This window comes from Panthera pardus, unplaced genomic scaffold (assembly GCF_024362965.1).
Source record: "Panthera pardus isolate Hobbes unplaced genomic scaffold, ASM2436296v1 HiC_scaffold_15, whole genome shotgun sequence".
NCBI lineage: Eukaryota > Metazoa > Chordata > Mammalia > Carnivora > Felidae > Panthera > Panthera pardus.
The window spans coordinates 9,557,633-9,583,917 of NW_026526710.1; the positions used below are offsets into that span (position 1 = coordinate 9,557,633).

The window sequence follows — 26,285 nt, forward strand, 5'->3', positions numbered from 1 at the left end:
TGGTTTAGTGCTTCCAGTGCCTAGATAGGTGAGTCTGTTTAGTTTTGTCCAGTATTATTAATGCATTTCCCTTCAGACATAAATCACTTCTCCCATTTAACACTTAGCAGTAATCAAAGTCATATTTTGATTCTCTGCCTTACTCTCTCCTCTGTTTTAAAAATTGGTTTAGGACCTGGGTGGGGAAGAGAGATGTCTCCTAGAAGATGTAAGCAATAGCCAGGTTAATTACTCGCTGCCATTGGTCAGGTGCCCATTCCTAGTCCAGTGAAGCCAGGGACTGTCACCACTAAAAGGGACTATTTGTAGGGCAGTTTTCTTTTGAAGAGGACTGTGGGTGTGGCAGGCACAGTGGCAGGTCTTAACTCTGCAAGTTTCTGTAGGATAGAAGTCCCTTGTTTCTTTTTATTTGTACCCAGACCCCCTCAAGGGATTGACTCCCAGAATGCATTTGCATAGACAAGAACGTAACATATACCTGCAGTAACTGTTCTAACTTTTATTGACGATTTTAAGTAGCCCCACAAAACCTAACTCCTCTTAACTATCACCACAAAGCAACATTGTCCCTCCAACACCAAAAAGCACACCTCTCCTGCCTCCTGCTCGCGTGAGGCCACTGGAGCAGGCTTGGCCCGGTTACAGCACAAGGCAGGAGCGTGCACACTGACCTCCTTCTCTATGATAGCCACTTGCTTCTTGGCCAGCTTCTCCAGCTCGATGGACGAGTTGTTGGCATGCGTCTCCACCTCCTTCTGTAGCTTGAGGCGGTGCTCGTCCATCTCAGCCTTCAGCTTGTTCTCCAGGGCGATCAGCTGCTTCTGGTGCTGGCGCCGCATCCGCTTATAACCTGACATCTGTTCCCGCAACTCGTTCTCCTGCTCATGCTCATGGATCTGTCGTGTAACCTGATTTGGGTCGGGGAACAGGACTCAGGTAACCAGATTCATGGAAGACAAACTTTCAGGCAAAGTAGAGGAGCCCTCTGGCATAATTCTATCACTGCCACCATCAACTTACCTATTGGCTGAATGCTCACCTGTACCAGGTGCTATTTTGTATGCTCTTTATATTCTTGATCCCTAATCCTGAAAACCATCTCATTCACGCACTCATTTTACTCATTTTACTCATTAATGAGGTAGATGTTACCACCCCCAATTTGTAGATGAAGAAATTGAGACCTGAGGGAGTTCGTTTATTCATTCAGCCGAACTATATTTACATATTTTTGATATATCATGATACGTATCCTCAAGGTCATATAGCTAGTAAGGCACAGAGCTGGGATTCAGACCCAGGTCTGTCAGGTTCCAGAGTTACACTATTTCTACTACACCAGGATTCCTCAACCTCAACACTATTGACAATGAGCTGGATGATTCTTTGAAGGGCTATCCTTGCATTGTAAGATATTTAACAGCATCTCTGGCCTACCCACTAGACGCCAGCATACCTCCCAAGTCAAGACAATCAAAAATGTCTGTAGACATTGACAAATGTCCCTTGGGGGGCAAAATCCCTCTGGTTGAGAACCACTGCATTATATCCGACTGCTTGTTTTTAAAGATCATGTCTCTAATAGGAATTTTGAGTATATTCCTAAAGTTGAACAAGATTTATTCCTGATTCTTAATATGAATGAGGGAGACATGGAAGGTGAAAGGAGAGAGAGGGAGGGAGAGAGAGGAAGAGGAAGAGACAGAGAGAGAGAGAGAGCACACTCTCCTCTTTTAAATCCTCTGTCTTCCACCTCCCCTTCCCCCAGAAGAGATGTCAGCAAATTACAATATATTTATTTACTTGCTCTCCTAAAGAAGAGAAAGCATTTCTATAATTTTTAGGTGGCTACTTTTCTTAGTAATTTTTCCTTCACTCAAGTGAATATTCAAGAAACTCAAGATTGCAAATATAAGTTTGGGCATCTCTTGTTTCTTTCTATTAAACCTTTTCTGATTTTCCACTCCTTCCTTCAATATGTCACCCCTCTTTATTTTCCTGTTAGATTCTCTGCTCACTTCATTCTCATCTTTCCTGTTTCAGGGAAAAAAATTAATTATAAAATTATAACTTCAGCTTTGTTTTTCACTAGTAATTTAGTCACTCCTATCTACTATAAGCCAATTCTCCCCAACCTAACCCTTAAACAAGTTTTACTAGAAATTTTTGTGCTATTAATTCTCTTTACTATTTTCAGTTTATAGGTCAAAGTGCATTTTGTACAAAGAACAGTTTGTTTCTTTGCTCCTTTCAGAAGGTGTCCCTGCATACCAGACTGAGTCCTTACTATCAAGAGAGTGCTGTTCTGTAACTGGATAGTATTATCAAAGTATACCATTAAACATTAGCCGAACTTTGAAACCTTTCCAGCTGAAACTAACACTAGGTTTCATATTCATTTCTCTTTTCTAAAGGACAACCCTCTTTAAAGTATGAAGAACATAAGAGCAGAAGATATTTCAAGACCAAAAAAAAAGGACAGCATCACCAAAGGGGCACCTAACACTCTAAAGGAAATTTATTTTGTCATCACAATATCATGTTTCTTTTTAATGGACTATTTCATGATAAAAGGAAAGAAAGAAATCATTTGGAATATATGTGTATATTTCACTTCCTCATGTTTGTGCCTTTCTGAAGTTCAACTATCAGGAAACAACAATTCCAATCAACAGAAAGGATCCCATTTAGTCCTTTCTGAATTTACTTGTTTTTCATACAACTATGGCAGTAAAGTGTCTGTTCTAGGGTAATTTGCATTTGAGATATGTATTATCCCTAAACTTATTTTTTCGCGTTAGTATTCCTTCTTTAATCAGATTCCCAAAGCTGAGGCATGGCACACCCTAAAGCTATCATGACACATTTAAAATTTGCCAGCAGGATGTCTGACTAGCTTGTGGTCAAATAGTCTCAGGATGGGTGTTTCCCTAAACCAGGCACGTAAAGATAAAACGGAAATGAGTTGTGTCAGGAACATTTTCTATCCTAACTGGTGAGTGACTGCCTGTGAAAAGGGTGGCCACACTGCACACCAGATCACACAAGTATGTGGCAAAGACAAATTACAAAGCTCAACATGCTATCATTTACATCACTGAGGTTCTGGAGAAACACATTGCTTCTAAATGCTTCCTGAAATTTGGATAATCACCTTCTTAAACTCCTAATATCGCCTTCCATTTGTTGCAACAAAACTTTCTACGTTTCGACGTGACTGCCTTCTTAGGCACATAGAGAGATACTGAGTTTTAGAATTCCATACTCAAGCAAAGTAGACAAATTTAAATAAAAGTATGGCCAGATGTTTTATGTATGAAGTCTAATGTGATACATAAAAATATTTTTATCTACAGTTATGTACACCTGCATGTTTTAAGTTTACACTGGGTGTCTTACGAATATACTATTTGATCAGAACAAAAAAATCACTCATAATTTTAAATTTTATCATGCTATACAGTTTACAATGTCCTTTCACATGTAGTTTGCCTCTTTAATTTTTATAAAGCCTAGGATTTGAACTGAGATCCTATGGTTCTTGAATTGCCTGAGGAAGTCTACCTCATCAAGGCAGAAAAGAATGAACTTTCTGTTATTAAGTAATGGAAGGAATCAACACCCCCAAAAGTCAAAGCTGGAGAGAGTGGTAAGTCTAAGTTACAAGCTGAATAAGTCTGAAAATGAAAGAAAGTTATAGGAATGTAGTGACTGTAGTAGTTTTTATAATGCTAGTTTCAAAACTGTGATTGACTAAGAGTGGGCAGTAGCATCTTGCCATGCCCAGTAGGGTCCTTGGACACAAATCTCATTCTCTCCCTTACTATATAACTGACCTTGGCCAAATTACTTAACATCTTGAAGTCTCCCAAGAGGAGCCACTGCTATGATGAGATCACTAGTGGGATAACACTTGTGCCCAGCAAGGTGTCTGACACACAGATGTCTGATATATGCTGATTCTCTTTCTTGTCCTGCCAGGGTCTGAGCAGTATGTCTCTGTTTTCCTCCACCAAGCATTTCCAGTGATGCGGACATAGATCAGAACAAGTAGATCCAAGAGAAAGGGGAAGTCTAACAATAAAACTGTACTGGTTTTATCCAGATTGTGGCTTATAAAATAAGTATGTATAATTTATGAAACTGAATTATTAACCATTTCACGTACCTGGAGTAATATATAAAAGTTAAGAGCCATAAAGTTAGACTGCACTTTTTCCGGAAAATTTCTACAGTCATTCCATCTACCTTATTTAATTCCAGCAAAAATTTGGACCTAAAACACACTACTTCATCCAAAGTGTGCTATCTGCCTACCAAGTTCAGAACACTGCACTAGAGGGGTAATAAACAACTTACTGAACATAAAAGAGAAGCACGGTGGCTGGTAATGTTACCCTCTTAAGAGATCAAAGCCAACTTATGCAATCAAAATAATACATATGATATTTATGATAAAAACTGGTCACCTCAGCTCTTAGAATAAATGAAATTTATAGCAAATTCTTAAAAAATAATACAACGGGTCACATTTTGACATTAGAAATTTGACACCCCCCTCTTTAGAATACCTAGGGAAAAAACATTTAAATTCATACCAAAATTGATGATGGATAATAGGCAATTCTGCCTTATACATAAACACTGGCATGAAGAACTTTGAAATGTACACCTGCAAATCCAAATTCTCCTGTGATAGCACAACTGGAAGAGACTTCACTCATTCACTTGTTCATTCATTCATTCAACATGTTTATTCAGAGAGTTTGGTCATGGGAGTTGGGCATATAGACTGGGCAGCATAAGTGAAAAAATGGTATCAGTAATGATCTTAGTGAGATTAAGAAGCCGAGAGAAAGGAAAGAGGAGCTACACAATATTCTGATAAGCATCCTCTGGTACACTTATACTATCCAGGAAGAGGACACATCTTCAAGCATTTAGAAACAGAACAGTGGGGCTGATGAAAGGTGAAACAGCATTTACTGCAGAGGCGCTAATATTTTTATGCTCGTCTATCAAACTCATTCAGGTATCCAATTCTATAATTAGCTGAAAATTAGGTTGCGTTTTTAAAATCAAAATGAAAACTCCATTTTTATAAGAGCTTTTCTATTAAATCTGGTAAAACTAAAGTAAAAGAATCCATATTTGTTTGCAGGGATAGAACAATAATCATTTCTGTCTACACGCTTTCCTAGAGATTAGAAACTAAGAGTTTTGTGCCCCTGTCCCTAATGTGTATTCTTCTTCTTCTTCCTCTTTTTTTTTTTTTTAAAGTAGGCTCTACGCCCAACATGGGGCTTGATCTCACGACTCCAAGATCAAGAGTCACATCCTCTACCAACTGAGCTAGCCAGGCACCCCGGCCCCCGGCCCAAATGTGTATTCTAACATAAATTTACCTGTGTAGTAAGACCACTCATTCCAGTGAGAATTCCTTCAGAAGATCAAAATCTGAATTGTTTGATAGATATGGGCTTGGTGCTCTTTATATTAACATCGACTATGGGAAGGAACTACCATATGACCCAGGACATTATGAAATTTTAAGAAATGACATCAGATGTAACAACAGCTGAAAACACTCTCATGGGTTACTAATCCAATTAAAATATTAGGATCTCCATTCACCAGTAATAAAAACTTAAGGAAGGCACATTTCAAAGGCCCAATAAATCAGATGAGAAATTCTGAAGAACTATACAAACAACTCCTTTCTCCAGATAATGAATCAGTCCAATATGAACTTTCTTACAGGAGAAGAAAAAGAAAGGATGAAATAAAAAAGGTTCCATGATATGCCCTTCTTTTTCCTAGTTTTTCAAAATAAGGTCAATCATCTCTGCCCTTCAATGATTATAATACAAATATACCTGATTCTAAAGTTTCCTCAGGGTTTCTTCTGCTGTCTAGGTTCACAGTCCTTGCTTTTCCTTTGTTACAAATGTAATTGTGCAGCGGTGCATAAGAACACAAAAATCTCAGTGTTAAGGGGCCAAAATGGTACAAACATCTAGCAGTAAAAGCCTGTAGCCCATGGACTGCATACACTGGTCAATAACCCCACTCAAAAGTACAATGTACAAAAAAATGCCAAGGGCAAAAACCACAGGTGTAGGCCTCTTTAAGGTTTATGTAGAAGAGGTAGGCTGATAAAACAAATTTAATGAATATAAAATTTTTTGTCAGTTTGCAAGTCTGTCTGAAATATAAACTCATTATCTATTTATTTATGTATTAATTGAAAAAAATAATTTCTAAATTCCTTTTTCTTTTTGCTGTTCACTTTTGAATCACTCTGTGACTTGCCAGCACTTCTATTTAGAAGACTGTAAAGAGTTAAACCAAAATCAATCAATCAACATAGTATTGCTACCAATCATGGGAAGTGAAGGGAGGTTTCAACAATGACTTGATTGTTCGTTATACTGGACTTTCATTTTCTCAGCATCTTGCTCCTACCTTTATGTCATTTAAGTAACTTCAGTCCTTTTCCTTTGAGCTGAGATCCATGAAAAGCAGTAGGGTTCATGATCTACTTTGAAAATTTGGATACTTCTTTTTGATATTCCAGTGCCCTGACTTATATACTCCTATTGGACTATTGGAATTAACCTTTAAAACAACATAGGTCGTAGAACTGTAGTACTTGGTAAGATACATTGAAATATCCATACCAATGATTAGATTGTCCAAAATGAGACATGGAACTGTGTCACCACTTTCACACCACTTTCCCCTTCTAATCATTCATTTTTCTTCTTTAAAAACCATTGGATGCAAATACCACTGACCTCTAATAAACTTCCATCAATCCCACCATGACTCCCAAAGCATTACATTTGGAGAGGGCTTTCTGCATACAACAACTTATCTTGCAGCTACTGCAACAGCCTATCAGCTACTCAGCTTTTCACTTAATATAGGGGCAGGGAGCCTTTTAGCAAATCCAAAGTCCATCAGAGACTGATCTCAGCTGTTCTCTGTCTGGGCACTAGGAAGCCTATAGGATTCAGAGGGGTTCCTGAGGACTTTGCCCATAGTCCTGAGGTGGCCTAGTAGGGAAGCAGAGAAGACGACTGCGATGGCTGATAGGCACAAATGTGAACTTCAGATCACTGTGGCATGGCAGTAGTAACATCACATTCGGAGGTAGGAGAGGTCATGAATATGTGATGTGAGAATGAGGGTGTGGCAGGGGACAAAAGGAGAGAATCTGTCCCAGACAGGGGGGAAATCCACTTGGTATAATGTTTGTTTCATATTCAAAACCTGCTTCTGGTGCTCTCTCAGTGGCTGTTCACCATTTCTCCTCTTATTTCAACATGAGCATGTCTGGATAGACATACAAGTCTCACTAGAGTCGGTGGTAAGTAATAATATTACATAAATAACATATTTTTTTGGTCAGGTATCATAACATGAAGCTATTTATTAACAAATTCATGATGCTTTATGTAGACTCAGAAGCATGTCTTTTAGGTGCTTAGCAATCATTAGCAAACACAGAATGGACATTTTTAGATCTCTATTACACAGTATAACATTCATTTAAATGAAAAATTGCCCATTAAGGAGATTACAAGAAACTTCTACACAAAGGAACTTAAAGGCAGGCTTACTGATAAGGAGTCTCAATTAAATTGCTTGCTTTTAGACAGCAGCAGGCACAGCCATATGTAGGTGCTTTAACTTCCATTTTCCTTAGATTTATTTATTTATTTTAAGATGATAATCCATTATCCATTCCAAAGATAATCGAAGCTTTTGAAAGACTTGAGAGATAAAAGTGGAAATCAGGTTTAAAAAATAGGACAAGAAAAACAATTTCTGGGTCGGCCTCGGATGATGTCATCATAGGTTCTAAATGTAATAGCCAGGCAGTACACACGAACTCTTTCTGCCCATGTGACCTCTAGCATCAATCTGGGCAAAACAATGAATATTTCAGTAATTTTTTGGCCGTGAAGTGAGATTCAGAAGCAAAAGATTAAAGAGAGTTTAGAGTGCCAAGGGTGAAGCGGTGTGTGTGTGTGTGAGTATGTGAGCGCGCACGCGCACGCGTGGGGGGCCAAGGGGAGGAGGCATGAAAACTAACTCTTCCAGCACACACCCCTTTTGCTACTACAAGGGCATCCAGCAATCACATTTGCAATAGTAAAAATGCTGAAGGATCCTACAGTATCCCTTCTTCCACAACCACCCCTATCCTCTCCTACAAAGCCCTTCTTGCTTTATTGGTGCCACGGAATTCTTCAGGGGTTAAATGGGGAAGTGCAGCCACTACCATTGTTGCAATAAATAAATGAATGAACCAGAACGAACCAGCAACTCGGCCCTGGGAAGCTAGTATCTTATTTTCTACAATTACATCCATTAACCAGCAATGATATATTTGAAAAAATATATTGTGTTTTATCTTTTGATGTGTGTGTATACATTACAGACACACATGCATCTATACAAAAAGAAGCATAGTGCCCTGCATACACATACATCAAATACCTTTAAAAAAATTTTTTAGCGTTATTATTTCAATGAAAAGACAAATAGCTTTTAAAAATTTGGATAGGTTAGCAACTTCATCTCAAAGGCCTTTTATTTTGCATATACAGCATATATAAATACACACACACACACACACACACACACACACAGTTTTTTTTTTTTTCCATGCCGTAGACAATGCTAAAATATCTGAGATCAGGTTGCCATGCCAACAGATTTTTTCTAAAATGAATAAAATTATTAGGAGGGAGAAAACATTCTTGACTCCTTTCCTCCCATCCATGAAGCCGAGAGAGGCTCAGGGAGGGCGAGAGGCTGCCAGATGGGGAGGAGGGGAAGGAAGGGAAGGTGGGTAGAGGGGTGTTTGCTTACCAAAGATGCTGATTTGATCGTGGCAAAGCGCTCTCTGTTCCGGTAGTGGAGGGCCTGGCTCTGAACTGACTGGGTAGGCCGCGGCTCAGGCCTGGGATCGCCGTGGCCCGCCTCATCCCTTATGAATACATGATCCTGCAGAAATGGATAAAAACAAGGAGAAAGTCCAGCTGTGCTCTTTCCTCGCCGGCTGCCTCTCTCTCACCCCTCTTTCTGCACAAGCACTGCTGTTTGAAATGCATAGTTTAGCTCTCTGCTAGTCCCCGCAGCTCCCACGGTACAAAATGAATAAGCAACACATTGCAGCCTTCAGTTAGGAATGTCAGCTGATCGCTAGTGGGATGCCTTCTGAATCCCTGGCAGGCTTTTTCTTTACCTCCAGAATTACATATATGCAAAAGAAAAAAAGAATAGAAAAAACAATGCAATGTACAGACTCCTTAGAACGGTTTGCTTAAAACGCTGTAACCAAATAATTCCTTTAAAAATGTCATGTCCATGTCTAGCAAGGAGGATGCTGGTTGCTTTTAACATAAAAGCGAGCCTCCGCCTCATTCCCTTGAAAGATCTGCTTTCTCAATTTAATTTTATTTGAGATCTGTTCGGTAGGATCATCGTTCTGCCTAGAACCAGTGTAGGCTTGTGCTGAACTGCCTCTCTATCTTGTGCTGGGAAGATTCGGCAGTCACTGAGGGATCCTGCTTTCCAGTCATGATCGTACACAGTTCTAGCACCTTCTCTCTACAGCTTCTGAAAGGATTTTTTTTTAGATTTAAAGAGACAGGCATGCAATTTCAACCAAATGATACTTTCACAAATTCTTCCTCAACTCAGTCTCGGTATGGTCACCAGAGTGAGTGAGGCTGGGATTTAATGCCCTTGGCTGATTTAATCAAATCTGTGCTTCTTGATAGGCAGAGATGATTAATCTTGGTGTAACGCCCAGTGAAAAATAACATTCCCTGGAAGGGTAATAATGGATGTTTCTTAAATGTAATTTAAATGAGTTTTAAAGGGGAAAATGCTTTCAAAGGGTGATGCTTTTCTCTATAAAAGATGGAGTGGTCAGTCAGTAAGTAGCTCTAACCCTTCAGGGAAAAAGATACTATAATAATAGCTCAAAAACATGTACAACCATGGGGGATTTTTAAATAGTACATGTTCAGGAGGGGAAGGAGAAATTAATTCCCTTATTGTCCTAGGGTTTTAAGAGAATCCACTTCTCTTTTGTGAGAAGTCGGTTTTGCATTTTGTCTATGACTATTTGAATTTTTTTTTTAATAATTCCTCTTTCAACAGAAAACAAAAATTGAAGAGGTTTAGAAAACACGAAATTTTATTATATAGTCTAAAATTTTGAAAAGTCAAGACACATATATTCTTGAGGGAAATTAAATTTTATATCCAGGTTTTTATGTAAAAGCCAAGAGCCAAGATTAAATTTACCATTGGGCTGATTTTCTTTTTCCTTTTATAAATTTAGAATGCTCCAGAATGTTGGGAAGGTATCTGCCATTACATCTATATCTAGAGATTTTTTTTTTTTCCAATTTACTGTATTGAGGTCTAGTTTGTTTTTAAATAATGAAGGGACCTGTAAGGCCATTGGGGACATATACGTCAAATTCAAGGATATGCTACCATTGTGCTGTCCTATAAGATATGTAAAGTTCAGTTCCCAGGTCACACCAGTTATATTTCAAGGTAGCCACTAACTATGGCTACCATACTGAACAGTGCAGATACAGTTCCTTTCCATCACTGCAAGAAGTTCTATTAGATAGTACTGTAGGTTAAAAATATATCTCAACCCATATTTTTGAGATTTATGTGAAAAAAACCTTGAAAGGCCAATTAAAACTTTTCTATATTATTTCCCAGGAAATCTAACCTCTTATTTTATAGGGCAAAGAGAGATCAGGTGTGAGACTGGGATGTACGCACTAGGTTTAACGTTCTAGAGAGGAAGGCACTGGGATCTACCGCCATTCACATTGCTGACTGTTTATTAGTAAGTTACGTGTATCCTAATATTACAGTCCCAGAAAAACAAGGAGCTTCTAACTGCCACTAAGCAGATGAGACAGATGAGGTGGAGTCCTGTGGTTTTACAGGAGGGCTTAAGAAGTCAAAGTTTTGGTGATTATTAATTAGCTAACATTAAGTAAACTGACTGAGATGTAGCAGCTAAGTTTCAAATTGTAATAACCTGATTTACAAAGGTAAATAGTGACACCAGAATTTACACTGTTTGCTGAACAGAATAAAGTGAAACATATTCACGCACAAATGTGTATAATTTTACTACTATTAGTCTATCTTCTCTCAGATAAAAATTAACACGTGTGGGTTAGGACCTTGCTTATTAGCAAATTAGAAGTCACATTATATTTCTTTTTTTTAATTAAAAAATTTTTTTAATGTTTATTTATTTTTGAGAGAGAGAGAGAGAGAGAGCGTGCGCACGCGCGCAAGCAGGGGAGGGGCAGAGAGAGACAGACACACAAAATCTGAAGCAGGCTCCAGGCTCTGAACTGTCAGCACAGAGCCCGATGTGGGGCTTGAACCCATGAACCACAAGATCATGACTTGAGCTGAAGTCGGATGCTTAACTGAATGAGCCACCCAGGCACCTCTTAAATTTTTTTTTTAATATTTATTTTTGGGAGAGAGAGAGAGACAGACAGAGTGCAAGGAGGAGAGGGGCAGAGAGAGAGGGAGACACAGAATCCAAAGCAGGCTCCAGGCTCTGAGCTGTCTGCACAAAGCCCAACACGGGGCTTGGACTCACAAACTGTGAGATCATGACTTGAGCCGAGATGGAACGCCTGCCTAACCAACTGAGCCACTCAGGCGCCCCTCACATTATATTTTCTAAGTTTTTAAACTGGATACACCAGGAAAGTTAAGACTTGAAATCATAGTGATTTTAGTTAAAATGTAGTTAATTCAATAACCCACTAAGGTATATTTTAAACATAATACTATCTTAAAAGCTAGTCTGAGAATAGGTCTAAAATTTTAATCTACTTCAAATATAGTAAATAATGTCAACAGTATAATTCTTTATTTCAGCTTAAAATTTTTTTCATTTTTAAAAGTATTCTTAGTTTTTCACAGCAGCTTCATAACGTATCGCCACACTAAAAGTCTTCAAATGTTATGCAAGAGACCACAAAATGGGGTAAAATTTTAGCCTACTAATGGATATCCATTTCAAATGCATAAGAAAATGAATTTAAATCATTTTTTTTAAGATTTTATTTTTACATTATCTCTATACCCAACATGGGTCTCGAACTCACAACCTTGAGACCAAGAGTTACATGCTCCATGGACTGAGTCCCAATGAATGAATAAATGAATTTTAAAATATTCAGTTACATTGCATAAAACAAGTTTAAAATTCTGAAGACAACTTAAACAATGAAGCAATTTTGAAATGAGGGAAATGTGACTTGAGAAGCAAGTACAAATAAATTAAACTATCAACTTTACTGGGTGTAATGTCTGTCGGTTATACTGTCCCTTCAAATCGCAGTCCCTTCGAAAATGACCACCATATCTGACTCCCAAACTTTCTGAACTGAACACATTTTAAGATTAATAATGGAAAGGGACAATTTGCTAATTAATGCAGTTAGGCACTGATGTATATTATTTACAAATAACGTGAGGGGCAACATCTTTGATGTTGAATAATGATTTTTAGAAGATTAAGAACAAATATTGGAGCACCTGGCTGGCTCAGTCGGTAGAGCATGTGATTCTTGATCATGGGGTTGTAAATTTGAGCCCCATGTTGAGGGAAGAGATTACTTAAAAATAAAATCTTCAAAAAAAAAAAAAAGAACAAATATCATATTCTATTTTACCAAGACAAATAAATCATAGGCCTTGTTTATAATTTATCTTTAACACAGTATCATCTGGGAATAAACAAAATTGCTCTTTGAAATACCAATATGGGTGAGGACCAGTTTTAAATATATCTGTGTTAACCAGGTAAATTTATAACGTTCTTTCACTGTAAAAAAAAATAAAATAAAACTTTTTCAGATTAAAAAAAAAAAGCTGTCATAACGTTTGTTTGAAATCATTAGTAAAAAGAATTGAACTTTTATACAATATAGTCAAGTATATGAAGCATGAAGCACAAACTTTGCTATTATACCCTGGACAGAGGGCTCTACTTTTATTTAAAAGTTTTTCTCTAAGTTATCTATTTATGCTTCTGAAATTAAGATTCAGGGTGTAGTCACTTGTTTAGAGTTTCCAGGTTAACTTGAAATCAACTCTTGGAAACCACTGTTCTGGACTCTGTTGTATTTTGGGTGTATCTTTATCATACTATCACATACTTACTTGTGTGTCTGTGTGTGAGGCTGTGAGCTTTCTGAAGACAGCAAATGTGGTTTGAAAACTCTGTCTCCCTAGCAGCTTCTTAGTGCTTGACACTTAGTAGGCATTCAGGAAATGTCTGCTGAATAAATGAGCTCAAGAATATAGGTCTGAGAAGAAATCAGGTCTGAGAAGATTCTGAGAAAATGACATTTTCTCTTATATTATTTAACAGAATTCGAATCTGTATTTCATAAAAACCTGCCACTCTGTACTCTAAGGAAGTCATAAAATAGTGACACACAAGCATACCTTGACATGGGGGCAGGAAGAGGATCTAAAAATGGCTTTTATCGGATGATGAGAAGCTTTTTTATAGACTCCCACACTTTTTACGCTGTGCAGAAGGGATCAGCAAACCTACTATGCCTTTTGTTTCTGTTCATTTCAAAATTATTCAATTACTACATGAGCAGTTGTAGCTATCAACAGCCGGGGCTGGAGGAAGGGAAGAAGATGGACGAGGCTCTCTACAACCTGGGAGGGTGGCTACTAAGGAGCAAAAATGACTAGCATGCTGAGGATGAAGATGTTACCATAGAGATTGGTCTGTATGACTGCCCTGCTTAAGAAACATTACCTTCATATGTTAATTTACTTTTACTTTGCCAAATGTGAGTTGAAGAGTCAAAGAACCCGCCCCTCTCCTCAGCAAAAATAATAGGAAAGGCCACTGAAGCAAGTGAAAATTAAACTAGAACATCCTATCCCCTCAAGGACATTTCTTTTTTTTTTTTTTTTTCCCTCCCACAAAAATGGTGAAAGCTGTTCTTTTTTAAAAAAAGAGGAAAAAAGAAAAAAAAGAACTACCATCGACTAATAGGAAAAAGGGCAAATAAAACTTTAGGAATTAAGATAGAATGATCTTTTAAAATAATACCTAAAAGGGGGCCATGATGATTAGAGTTCATTAGGCATGTCTAATATAATAAATTGAAAACGAATACTTTAATATATTAAAATCTTATGATCTATATTAATAGAAGGCGGCAGCAGGCAAAGGTAAGTGACTTTAGACTTTAACAAAATAAAAGTGTACCTTTTAATTGGAAAACTGAATAGATTTTGTTGGTTAGAATGCTATTAAAATCTGTTTGCTACTGCTACATACACAATGATTTTAAGGAGTGGGGTAGAGGCCGAGAAGCAGGCTAGGTGACAGCGAAACACCTAATCTGGATTGAGAGTTTCTCCTGGAGCCATTTGGGAATAATTAAAAACTGAGGTGTACGTAGAGTTGTGTCCTGTAAAAGTTCACAAACCGTTTATTGAATGCTTACTGTGTAACAGACACTGTGCTGGGTGGTAGGAGAAGAGAGACGCCCTTGAGGAGCTAACAGTCTACGATATGGTGATTATTCTGTTTTTCTTTTTAATTTTTTTAAATGTTTATTTATTTTTGATAGAGACAGAGCACGAGTAGGGGAGGAGCAAAGAGAGAGGGAGACACAGAATCCGAAGCAGGCTCTAGGCTCCGAGCTGTCAGCACAGAGCCCGACGCGGGGCTCGAACTCGCGAACCCTGAGATCACGACCTGAGCCAAAGTCGGACGCTCAACCGATGGAGCCACCCAGGGGCCCCAGTGATTACTCTTGTTATTGGAAAGAGCAGGGTGGCAACACTAGCAAGGGAAAACGAAAGAAATGCTTAAAGTTTATTTTGTCAGAATATACTTTTAGACTTATCAAATCATTTGTCCTCAAAGGGAGGATTAGATTAGGGTCCCTTCAGGGCCTGGGAAAGACCAGATTCAAGGTGAGGACTGGAGAGAAAGAAGTAACCTGGAATTCTAACGTCAAAGGAAATTTTTCGGTGTCCCACTTTACATTTTTTGGGGCTTGATGTGTGATAGAACCATCCTGCTAAAATCAGGGCATCTTTATTCTGGAGGCAGAGCAGTTAATTGCAATTCATCCTCTTATTGGTTGCACATGGCCTTTAACAGTAAATTTACTTCCTATATAAAACGGTAATCTGTTCCATATCTACAGTTTGACTAATTTAGGATAATGCCTGCTTGATTGTAACAATCAAGGTGGGGGGGGGCGACACAAATGTGTATTTTGATATTTCTTAAGTTTGTTCTAATTACTGGAGTATAATTATTGGAGAAATGCTCTTCACTCAAGTCTTTTAAACCATAAAGATAATACTTAAGATTATTTAACCCTTTTAATCCATATGTTCAATGAACCAAAATAGCATGATGTTTAGTCTCTGGCAATTAATTCATTCCCTGTGTGTGTGTATGTGTGTGTTTTTAAATTTTTTTTTTTTTTTTTTTTTGCATTTATTCATTTTTGAGACACAGACAGAGACAGAGCACAAGCCGGGGAGGGGCAGAGAGCAAGGGAGACAGAGAATCCGAAGCAGGCTCATCACCTGAGCTGAAGTCAGATGTTTAACTGACTGAACCACCCAGGTGCCCCTGTTTTTTTTTTTTTATTTGTTCATCCTTGCATTCTGTAGTTATTTACTGAGTGCCTGTGCTGTGCCAGGCACTGTTCTAGGTGTTGAGATACATTGTGGAGCAAGGCAGGCACAGTCTTTGCCCTAATGAAATTTACATTCTACTAATGAAATAATAGATAAAAAATTTAATACATAATATTAGATAGTGACAAATATTAAAAAGAAAAGAAAATAGGATAATGAGGTAATGGGTAAAACACTGTAATATGGTAATTTAGTGATATATAGGTTTTTCTAAGATTCTGGTCACAAACCCAAACAAAACTGGTAAATGTTTTGTAAGACAAGTTTGACCGCTTCCTTTCAAAAACATTCCTTGTGGTCACAAATTATGGTGGACTCCGAAATGCACCACCTAGATTCCCCTCTAAGAAAAGACTTGCTGCCAGAATCCTTTTGGGCTGTCAGTCCATTTAGGGGCTGCCTTGGCTGCAGAGAGCGGCCTTGTGCAAGTTCATACCCTTCCCAGGGTGCTCACGTTCAATGACTGATCTGCGTGAGGGTAACAAGGCACAGCCATTCTGGCTTAGTTTGGACAACTCTGAAGGGTCATTTTAGCCCCAGAGCTCCTTGGGAGCCATCTCACTTCAACTTTGCCCTCTGCCCAATGCTGCTCCCTTCTCTCTCTTCCACAGGTGTTGATCCCCAAGGAAACTCCTAATAAGCAAATGAATTGGTGCATGAAATGGTCTCAGCTCTGCTTCCCAGAGAATCCAACCTGTGACCTAAATGTTACCTGTATCTACGTGTCACCACTATGCCATCTGCATGAAGAAGGAGGGACTGATCAGAACAGTGGCTTTTAGAAAAATCCTCCTTTTCAAAAAAAAAAAAAGAAAAAAAAAGAAAAAGAAAAATCCTCCTTTTCAAGTGAAATCCAAACATAAAATGTAAGATATAAAAGCAGGCCTTGTCCTGGGGGAGGTGTGGATGAGGCTTGTTCCTGAGGCACCTCTTTACAAAATAGCTTAAAAGTCACATTAGAGATCTGCTTCTTTAAAGATTACAGGAAAAGAAACGTAGAATTTAAGACCTGGAAGGGATCTCTGAAACCACATAGAACAACTCCTAATTTTACAGATGGAGAAACTGAGGCCCAGAGAGGTTTGCAACATAAAATAACACTAACAGTTGCAGACAGAATTATAAACTAGTTTCCTTATTCCTGTAATCCATTACATAAAATTTTCTATTGAGAACTTAAAATCCTATTTCATTTATGTTCCCAAGTGGAAAACTTTTAGGAATTCAAGCATACCAATAAATATAAAGTTTCTGAATACTTTTTTATTTCTATTGTGTTTAAAATGATATACATATTAAAATTTTTTAATGTTTATCTACTTTTGAGAGAGAGAGACAGAGAATGAATGGGAAGGAGCAGAGAGAGAGGGAGACACAGAATCCCAAGCAGGTTCCAGGCTCCGAGCTGTCAGCACAGAGCCCAGCATGGGGCTTGAACCCACCAACCGTGAGATCATGACCTGAGCCAAAGTCGGACACTTAACCAACTGAGCCACCCAGATGCCCCTAAAATGATGTATTTTTAAGCCCAGGTATAGGATTTAAATGGGTCTCATGAAGAAATATCATATTTAACACTAAGTTTTCATGTATAACATATTCTACTTTTATTGTCTGCTTATATTTTCCCCCTTTTTTATTGTGGTAAAATACACATAAATTCACCATCTTAATCATTTTTAAGTATACAGTTCGGGGCTCTTAAATACACTTCTAATGTTGTACAACCATCACCACTATCCATCCCCATAACTCTTTCATCTTGTAAAACTGAAACTTGTCCCCATTAAACAACTCTCCTTTTCTCCCTTCAGCCCAGCCTCTGGCACTCACCATTCTACTTCCTGTCTTTATGATTTTAGCTACTCTAAATACCTCATATAAATAGAATCATACAGTGTTTGTCTTTTCATTACTGGCAAATTGCACTCAGTATAATGTCCTCATGGTTCATCCATGTTATAGCATGTGACACAATTTCTTTGCTCATTCAGGTGGGATAATAGTCCACTGTACGCATATATCATATTTTGCTTATCTCTTCATTCATCAATGAACGCTGGGTTGCTTCCATGTTTTAGCTATTATAAATAATGTTGCTATGAACATGGATACAGACATTTCTTTTAGATACTACTTTCATATTTTGGGAGGATATATACCCAGAAGCAAAATTGCTGGATCATGTGGTAATTATGTTTCTAATTTTTTGAGGAACCACCATACTATTTTCCACAGCAGCTAGACCATTTTACATTTCCATCAACAGTGCACAAGGATTCCAATCTTTCCACATTCTTGTCCATTCCTGTCATTTTTTGTTTTGTTGATAGTAGCCATCCTAATGGGTATGAGGTGGTATCTTATTGTAGTTTTGATTCGCATTTCCCTAATGATTAATGATGTTGAGCATCTTTTCATGTGCTATGGTTTTTATTTTCTTTGGAAAAATGTCTATTCAAGTCCTTGCTCATTTTTGATTTGGGCTGTTCATTTTTTGGCTGTTGAATTTTTTTGTTTTTGTTTTTTCATTTTAAGTTTATTTATTTTGAGAGACAGAGGGAGGGGGAGAGAGAGAGAGAGAGAGAGAGGGAGAGAGGGAGAGAGAGAGAGGGAGAGAGAGAGCGGGAATGAATATGAATCTAAAGCAGGCTCAGCACTATCAGTGCAGAGCCCCATGCGGGGCTCAAACTCACAAACCTGTGAGATCATGACCTGAGCCGACATCAAGACTCGAGCACCACCCAGGTGCCCCTGGTTGGTGAGTTTTAGGAGCTCTCTCTCTATTACAGATATCAATCCCTTATTAGATATGCAAATATTAGATATGCAAACATTAGATTTGCAAATATAATCTGCAAATATTTTGTTATATTCTGTGGGTTGCTTTTTTACTCTGTTCATGTTGTCTTTTGATTAGCCTGCTTATATTTTCAAGTTAATTCATTCAGTTTTATTTGCAAATGTTTTTTAAATTTCTTCCATCACACTTTCTCTATATATTTATTTCATAATAAAATAGAAATGCATTATATAACTTAAATTATTCCTGACAAACATTTCGTATGGATCAAATACAATTACCTTCTATTTCAGAATATAAATTAACATCTATCCTTAAGTGATTATACCATGCAAGAGAAAAAAATATTGAAAAACCCGTATTATCATAAGACAGCTCTGTACCATCACACAAAAATTAGAATTAAAATCCCCAATAAGTTCAAGACTAGGGTTTTCCTTCTTGTTGACTATGCTAGTAGTATCTTCTAATTCTGTTCTCACTTGAGGGGTCCTGGATCCAGTGGAAATCCTTTTCCTTTCATCCCTTTACCCATGGAGCCCCAGAGGGAACAGAAGGGAGAGATCCAAATCTGTCAGCATTCATGATAGCTCCTTCCAAAAAGAGATTCCAGCAAAACCTTCTTTTCTACCCTTCAAATATCGGATCACTTGCCCATGTTCAAAGAGAGCTGGCTGCCAATGCTGAACTCTTAGTGGATTTCTACTTTGGTCTGGTATCACTCCTTTCTTCAAAATACTTCCATGGCTTTCTGATAATCTGGGTCCTTGCTGTCTCTCTGGACTCCATTCACTCTTTATGTAGCTCACCAAGCTCTAACCTCTCTGATCTTTTCCCTCTTCCTTGAATATACAAAGTTCTTTTTGTCTCAGGGCCTTTGCGCTTGTTACTTTCTGACTCACCTCCTTGTCTCACCCCAAGTTAGCTAGCTTCTACTTATCTTTGAAATTTTAGCTTAAATGTCACTTCATAAGGTAGTCTTTCCACTACTCCCTGATAGACTAAATCCTTTTACCCAGAGCAGAAGTTTCATAATTACATGATATAGTTATTTGCACAGTTATTTTCCTAATCTCCCCCAGAGACAATAAGTTTCATGAAAGCACCATGTCTGTTTTATTTCCTATACATCCACAGGACCTACCATAGTTCCTAGCACATAGTAGAGGTCCTCACCAATTTTTGTCGGATAAATGAATAAGTTAATCAGTTTATTAAAAAAGTTTTTTTAATGTTTATTTATTTTTGAGAGAGAGAGAGAGACAGACAGACAGACAGTGTGAGCAGGGGAGGGGAGAGAGAGAGGGAGACACAGAATCCAAAGCAGGCTCCAGGCTCCAAGCTGACAGCACAGAGCCCGATGCGGGGCTCGAACTCACAAACTGCGGGATCATGACCTGAGCCGAAGTTGGACGCTTCACTGACTGAGCCACCCAGGCGCCCCAAGTTAATCAGTTTAGAAAATAGATGTGTATCCTTTCACTACTTACGACCAGGGACCAATGTATTTTCTCCTGCCCTTCATCCTTACCTGTTCAATTTCCTTTTCCTTCCCAGGAAAATGCACCAATTGAAGTCTAAGTACACTGGAATTAGGGTGTAATTATTGAGATTTATTAAAATAAATACATACACACCTTACAAGGAAAAATAAAAAAGGATTATTTTTTATAATTCTACACTATGGACTATTTACCTAAAGTCACACAAAACATTTTTGGGACTCTGTCCAAAGAATTATTGGTAATTCTGTGAAATACTCATAGAAAATGTTCCGAAAGGAACTTCATGGTTTTTTTTTTTTTATGAAGTGCTTCAACTTATGAAACATGATAATCCTGTATGAAATGAGAATCTTTAATTGGAAAAGTAAAAATACAAAAACAGAATTATTCACTGAAAAGTCAGAATATTTCAGCTGACAGAACTAGTTTTAGAATTAGAAATAAATCTGAGAACAACAGAAAAGAATAGAAACTGTATCTAAAACAAATGGTATCCTGGGAATATACATTAAGAAACATACTTATTAAAAAACTTTTTTTTTTTTTTTAACTTTTATAGAGAGAGAGAGGGAGGGTGCGAGCAGGGGACAGAGGCAGTGGGAGAGACAGAGAATCTCAAGCAGGCTCCATGTTGAGCGTGGAGCTCTATCCCATGACCCTGGGATCATGACCCAAGCCAAAATGAAGAGTTGGACGCTCAACAGGCTGAGTCATCCAGGCGCCCCAAGAAACATACTTTCGTGAGCATACTTCTGAAAGGGTACAACCAACGGATTATGCTCAGGAAGCTGTTAAGATTTGCAGTTTTAGGAGCCCCTGGGTGGCCCAGTCCGTTGAGCGTCCGACTTTGGGTCAGGCCGTGATCTCACAGCTTGTGAGTTCGAGCCCTGCATTAGGCTCTGTGCTGATGGCTCAGAGCCTGGAGCCTGCTTCGGATTCTGTGTCTGCCTCTCTCTGCCCCTCCATCGCTCATGCTCTCTCTCTCCTTCAACAATAAATAAACATTAAAAAAATTTTTAAAAAGATGTACAGCATTAAAGTTATTGGTTTAGAGAGGATTTTATCAATTTCTTTGACTTGGAGGCTATGGATTTATTTATTTTTATTTATTGATGATGGTAGACATCAGAGCAGCAAGAGGAAGATGAAGAAAATAGGCCCAGCTATAGCTTGCAGAGTCCTTTGTTACCTTTTTACTGTAAGAGAACTATCAACGGCTTGGTCTAGTCCCATATTTCAGTTGTAGAAAGGGAACGCTGACATGTCTGGATGCTAAGCGGCCTGAGCTGGCTTCACTAGGATTGGCAAAGCCTAGAGCTGCGGAGGGTACCACAGAACCGAAACCTACCTTCTTGGGCACAACAGAGGAACTGGAATTGACTGGGCTTTCATCATCGTGCATCAAGACAGGCTCAGAGCTGTTCTCCTCCATGACCTCCTGCATGCTGTTCACACTGCTGCTCTGGCTGCCTGTACTCACAGACACACTTGGGATGGAATGATTGCTGCCCAGGCTGTCCATTTCCCTGATCAGGCTGGTTCCATGCTCGCTGTCCTATAAAAATGGGGCATGGGGGTTAAAAAAAAATGACTAGAGATAAAGTCCCAATTCATTGACTAAGCTATTAAGCACACTCCATTCTGCAGTGCCAAGTTGCTTTTCTGCCAAATCTGCCAAGATAAACTTTTTATGCAGTGACTCCACTACTCCCCCCCATTTTCAGACATCTCAAATTCACTTCTATGCCTTCCTCAGGGGCCATTATGGACATGGGTCATAAGGCCCCAAATGCTGCTATCCCAGGGCTTTCCCCTGTCAGATGCAATGATCATATTATCGTATGGCTATTCAGCAAGCAGAAATCAGGCCAGGTTTGTAAGAGACTTTCAGGGACAATCAAGGTGCTAGATAAAGACCGTACATATTTACAAATAGGGTGGTGGTCTTTGGAAACTAAGACAGAGTGGAAAGAGTTTCCAGAGAATCGACAAGCAATATACTCCTTGGCAAATCACTATCGAACAACTTCATGCCTAAGCAGGGATACTATTTCTACTGTCCTGGATAGGTAATTAAATTCTGCCTCCCTCAAGCAATTCTATCATGCTTACCTCTGTAATCTTATTAAATATATCTGTTAAATAATACTGGTATTCATCACTGCTATTCCAAAGACTACTATTTGAGAAGTGGTAAAATAATCAGCACATATAATTTACTCATCACAGTGGGATATCTTTTGATAGAAGATTAAATAATATAATTAGAGCACCTTAGTTCCAAAAAAAATCCTATTTTCAAAGAGTCATACTGTGTGTATCTAACTTTAATGAACTGTTACTTAGCCATGGCAATATAAGGAATCACTGGCATAGGTAATTTGGGTAATTTAATATGGTAGATAACACATTACATGTTTAATAGATTTATTTTCCCAATTAAAGGGGAACATTGGTATATGTGCAACCAAGAGATTTTATAGTCCAATTCAGTTTTCTGAATTTCATTTTTATAATTGTTATTTTTTCTTTCACATCAAAAAGGTAAAATAAAATTCATTGTTCATTTCTTTCCTCTTTTCTATCTAGTTTTAAAGGAAGAAGAAGATTTTTTTTTTTTTTTTTTTTTTAGTTTACCTATCCATTTGAGAGACAGCAAGAGTGAGCGTGCATGCGTGCATGAGGGAGGGGCAGAGAGAGAGAATCCCAAGCAGGCTCCACACTGTCATTGCAAAGCCTGACATGGGGCTCAGTCTCACAAACACGAGACCATGACCTGAGCTGAACTCAAGAGTCAGATGCTTAACCGACTGAGCCAACCAGGCGCCCGAGGAGTCCTTTCTTTTTGTTCAAGGCTCTAATATTCCTGTTCCTATCTCATGGACTTCCTGAGATCCTGCTTCTTTAACTATGTCTGTTTCTTCTAATTTCCATGCCTCTATCCTGACTTCTTCCACTCTGCCTGTAAACATGAAGACGCCTGCCCCATGCTCGCATACCTCTCTACATACTGCCCTTTGTCACTTTTCTCTCTCAGCCAAATTTATGAATCTTAACATAACCAGCTTTCCCTGTTTCTACTTTCCCCCTTCCCATTTATTCTACAAACCCACAGTTATCTATTATTCATCCTAACTATTCCTGTAAAACTGCTCTTATGAAGGTCATCAAGAATGCCTTACTTGTAAAACCCAGTTAATGTGTTTGTTTGTTTGTTTGTTTGTTTTTGGTCCTTGTCTAACATGACCTCTCTGTGGCATCCGATACACTGGCTGCTTGAAGTTGTGGACTCTCAGAACACCTGTGATGTCTGTTCCTTAGGGTCTCTTATATGGCACGGCTCTCTTCTCATTCATTATTATTATAATGCTCTTGACCCCTAGCTAAGCACCCTTTACCTAGACCTCTTTCTTATGTTCTGGGTTTGAATTTCCCAACCAACTGCCGGACATCACTATTCAGGCACCCCAACTGTCCTTACCCTTGCCTCAACAAATCCTTCTTAAGTTATCTGATGAGAAACCAGAAAGTCACCTCTCCTTTGAAAACTTCAATACTAGGTTAGCAGCATATGACGCTGGGACCTTAAACTCAACATCACCAAACTGAAATCACCCTAAATCCATTCTTTCTCCTTGGTTCTTTTTCTCTGTTCTTGGTATTGCCATAGTCTATTCACCCAGGCTAAAATGTTCAGAGTCACCTCAAACTCCTCCTCATCTGTCACAGTCACTTTCAGTGAGACGCACTGTATTTTCTAATCTACCTTTACAGTGTTTCTCAAAAGTCTTCCTTCCCCCTCCCCCATCACCGACATTGCCCTTATTGCCTCTTGCATGGACTAGTCTACAGAATGTAACACATCAAGCCCATCTTACACTCTGTTGCCAGGATAATCTCCCTAAAGTACAGCACTTTCCTGAGTCTAAAATGCCCTATGCCTGTCTCTCAAAAACCACCCATGTCGTGTCCTTCATACAACCTTCACTAATTCTCCCCAGCAGGCTTATTTTCTCCCCACTATGACCCTTGCATGGTGACATATCTTGGTAACGTTTTTCATATTTTGTCTTATTTAAGACTTATTTTACGAATACCTCTTTTGCAATTCTGCATGTTTCTTGAGGCATGGGGCACCAATTACATTTTTATCTCCTAAAGGGTTTACAAAGTGCCCAGTCCAGAACTTTCCCACTCTTAGAGCGCCTGCTATAATAAACTGGACCTACTTCTTCATCCTCCTGTGACTCATTCAAGGGTCCATTTCGTGTCTCTTGGAAAAGGATTTTTTTCATTTTTCGGTACTGTAGGTTATCTAATTCACGAACAGCATCTTTTGTCCTCTGTATGAGGTCAATCAGGACACGTAGTGACCGGTCTCGTCGAACAAAATCATGCTGATTGAGGGAGGAGAAAAAACAGAAACTGATAGTGAGAAAACAGATTTGGGGGCACAAGATTTACATTATAAAGCTAAACAGACATAACCGGGTCTGTTGATTTTGCAGAAATAACAAGATATGACTTTCATTTCGCACAACCTCTCAATTTGTATAAATCTTATAAAGAGATAACTATGCTTTTCTCTTCTTCCTCAAGCCCCATTTTGTGGACTTTGTCCTGGAGTCTACTTGAGAATTCTTGAGATTTACTTTAACATGTAACCGATAATGACTAGTAGTTTAGACGCTTGTAACTTTCAAGTCTGAAGCTATATAATAAGTAGAAGTGATGTAGAGTTCAAGAATATTATTGTTATAATCTGCCTCAATTCTCCTACCCACTCCACAATACCCCTTTTAAACGACTGTGTGTATTTTGTTTTCTATTTTGGTGGTCGTGTAGAGTATATGCGTGAAAATATGCCAGCTTTATTTAGAGGTCATAATTCTGGCAGCTTTATTTTCCCTTTACAGAACTGCACAACCAGAAATAAGGGAAAAGGGCCTCTGAAGAGTGAAAAGAACTACCCCAAAGTCCATAAATTTTTCCTGGTATAAACAGCCCTCACTTTCAATATTATCAGTGATCTTTACACACATTATGGTTTCCTGGTTTCTCAGTCTGTAGCAGTTTGGAAAGAGGGAATAAAAGTGGAAGAATAGAAGAGGGAGAGCTGTTAGAACTAGGGTTGTTTGTTGTAAAAAAGAACGGTCTTTGGAAGTTCTTGGGCAGCCTGACAATAAAAAGAGAGAAATTCCACGACTAACACACCTACCAACCAACCACATAAAAATGAACAAAGGTTTGTGGGCTATTTTGCAAAGGGGAAAATGCTCCTCAGGCAGTCCTTTTATATGCCACGAGTTGACGAAACACTACTGCTTCTGAGCCGTCAAGAAGTGAAATTATGTTCATTATGCTTTCTTTAAGAAGGCAGAAAAGTACATCATGGATTCTGACGAGATTACACAGAAAATGATCAAAAGTGGGGGGAGGAAGTTTTGTTTTTTTCAAGGAAAAGTTTCAGTTACATGGAAAATTCACTTATGTGAAATTGTAATTTGAAGATATTGGGTAAATGGGATATAATGTGGTAGGCCCTAGATGATGGAACGGATTTCATTTCTTCCTAAGTTAAACAGGTATAAAAGAGAAGTAGGGCCATTGTGAGAAAAACACGTACATGTCTTGTGGTTCTTCACCCCGACTTTGCTGTCAGGGGAACTGTGGCTTTTGCTCTTGCTTTTATAAAATATCTCTTCCTCTGCCAAGAGTCCTTTCTGAAAATGAAACACCATTCCCAGAAGCAAGAGTAGCCCGCGTCTTTCAAGATGAGAGTGAAAGGGAGAAAGTAAATTATTTTGCTCCTCTACTGCTTGCAATTATACAAGAGCAAGTCGGTTTTGAGTAAACTTCAAGCTAGTATTTAGGATCAGTGAATTTTAGAACGGGAATAGCTGTTAGAAGTTCTTTCATTTTCAAGGTGTGAAAATTCAGGCACAGAGAGGTTAGGTGACTTACACAGCTAACTTACTGCAAGAGCTAGGGCTACAACTCAGGTCTGCTCATTTGGTGTTCGTTTTCCGGTGGGCCATCACCACTATCATCTTTCTAAAACATGGGTTTGATTGTGTCACTCATTGTAACAGACACTGGTGTCCCATTTATCTCCCATTCCAACCTCTTTTCCTTGCCTTCATCTACTGTGAACACTAGAAAGTAAAAGGATTGCTTGAACTCCAGCCTTTTTTATA

General features: G+C 38.5%; 1 protein-coding gene across 4 annotated transcripts in view; it reads right to left on the reverse strand.

Moving 5' to 3' along the window:
• TAOK3 (TAO kinase 3) overlaps positions 1 to 26,285 on the reverse strand; it is a 177,824-nt gene that overhangs the window by 24,640 nt on the left and 126,899 nt on the right. For 3 of the 4 annotated variants that reach the window (XM_019467317.2, XM_019467320.2, XM_019467318.2), the window contains exons 12-15: positions 24,318 to 24,485; positions 21,437 to 21,643; positions 8,884 to 9,018; positions 672 to 908 (exon numbers count right to left, since the gene is read on the reverse strand). In XM_019467317.2, coding sequence (XP_019322862.2) covers positions 672 to 908; positions 8,884 to 9,018; positions 21,437 to 21,643; positions 24,318 to 24,485 — 747 coding nt within the window. Of the gene's footprint in view, positions 1 to 671; positions 909 to 8,883; positions 9,019 to 9,259; positions 9,605 to 21,436; positions 21,644 to 24,317; positions 24,486 to 26,285 lie in introns of those variants that run through there. The other variant, XM_053902089.1, reaches the window with a different exon arrangement.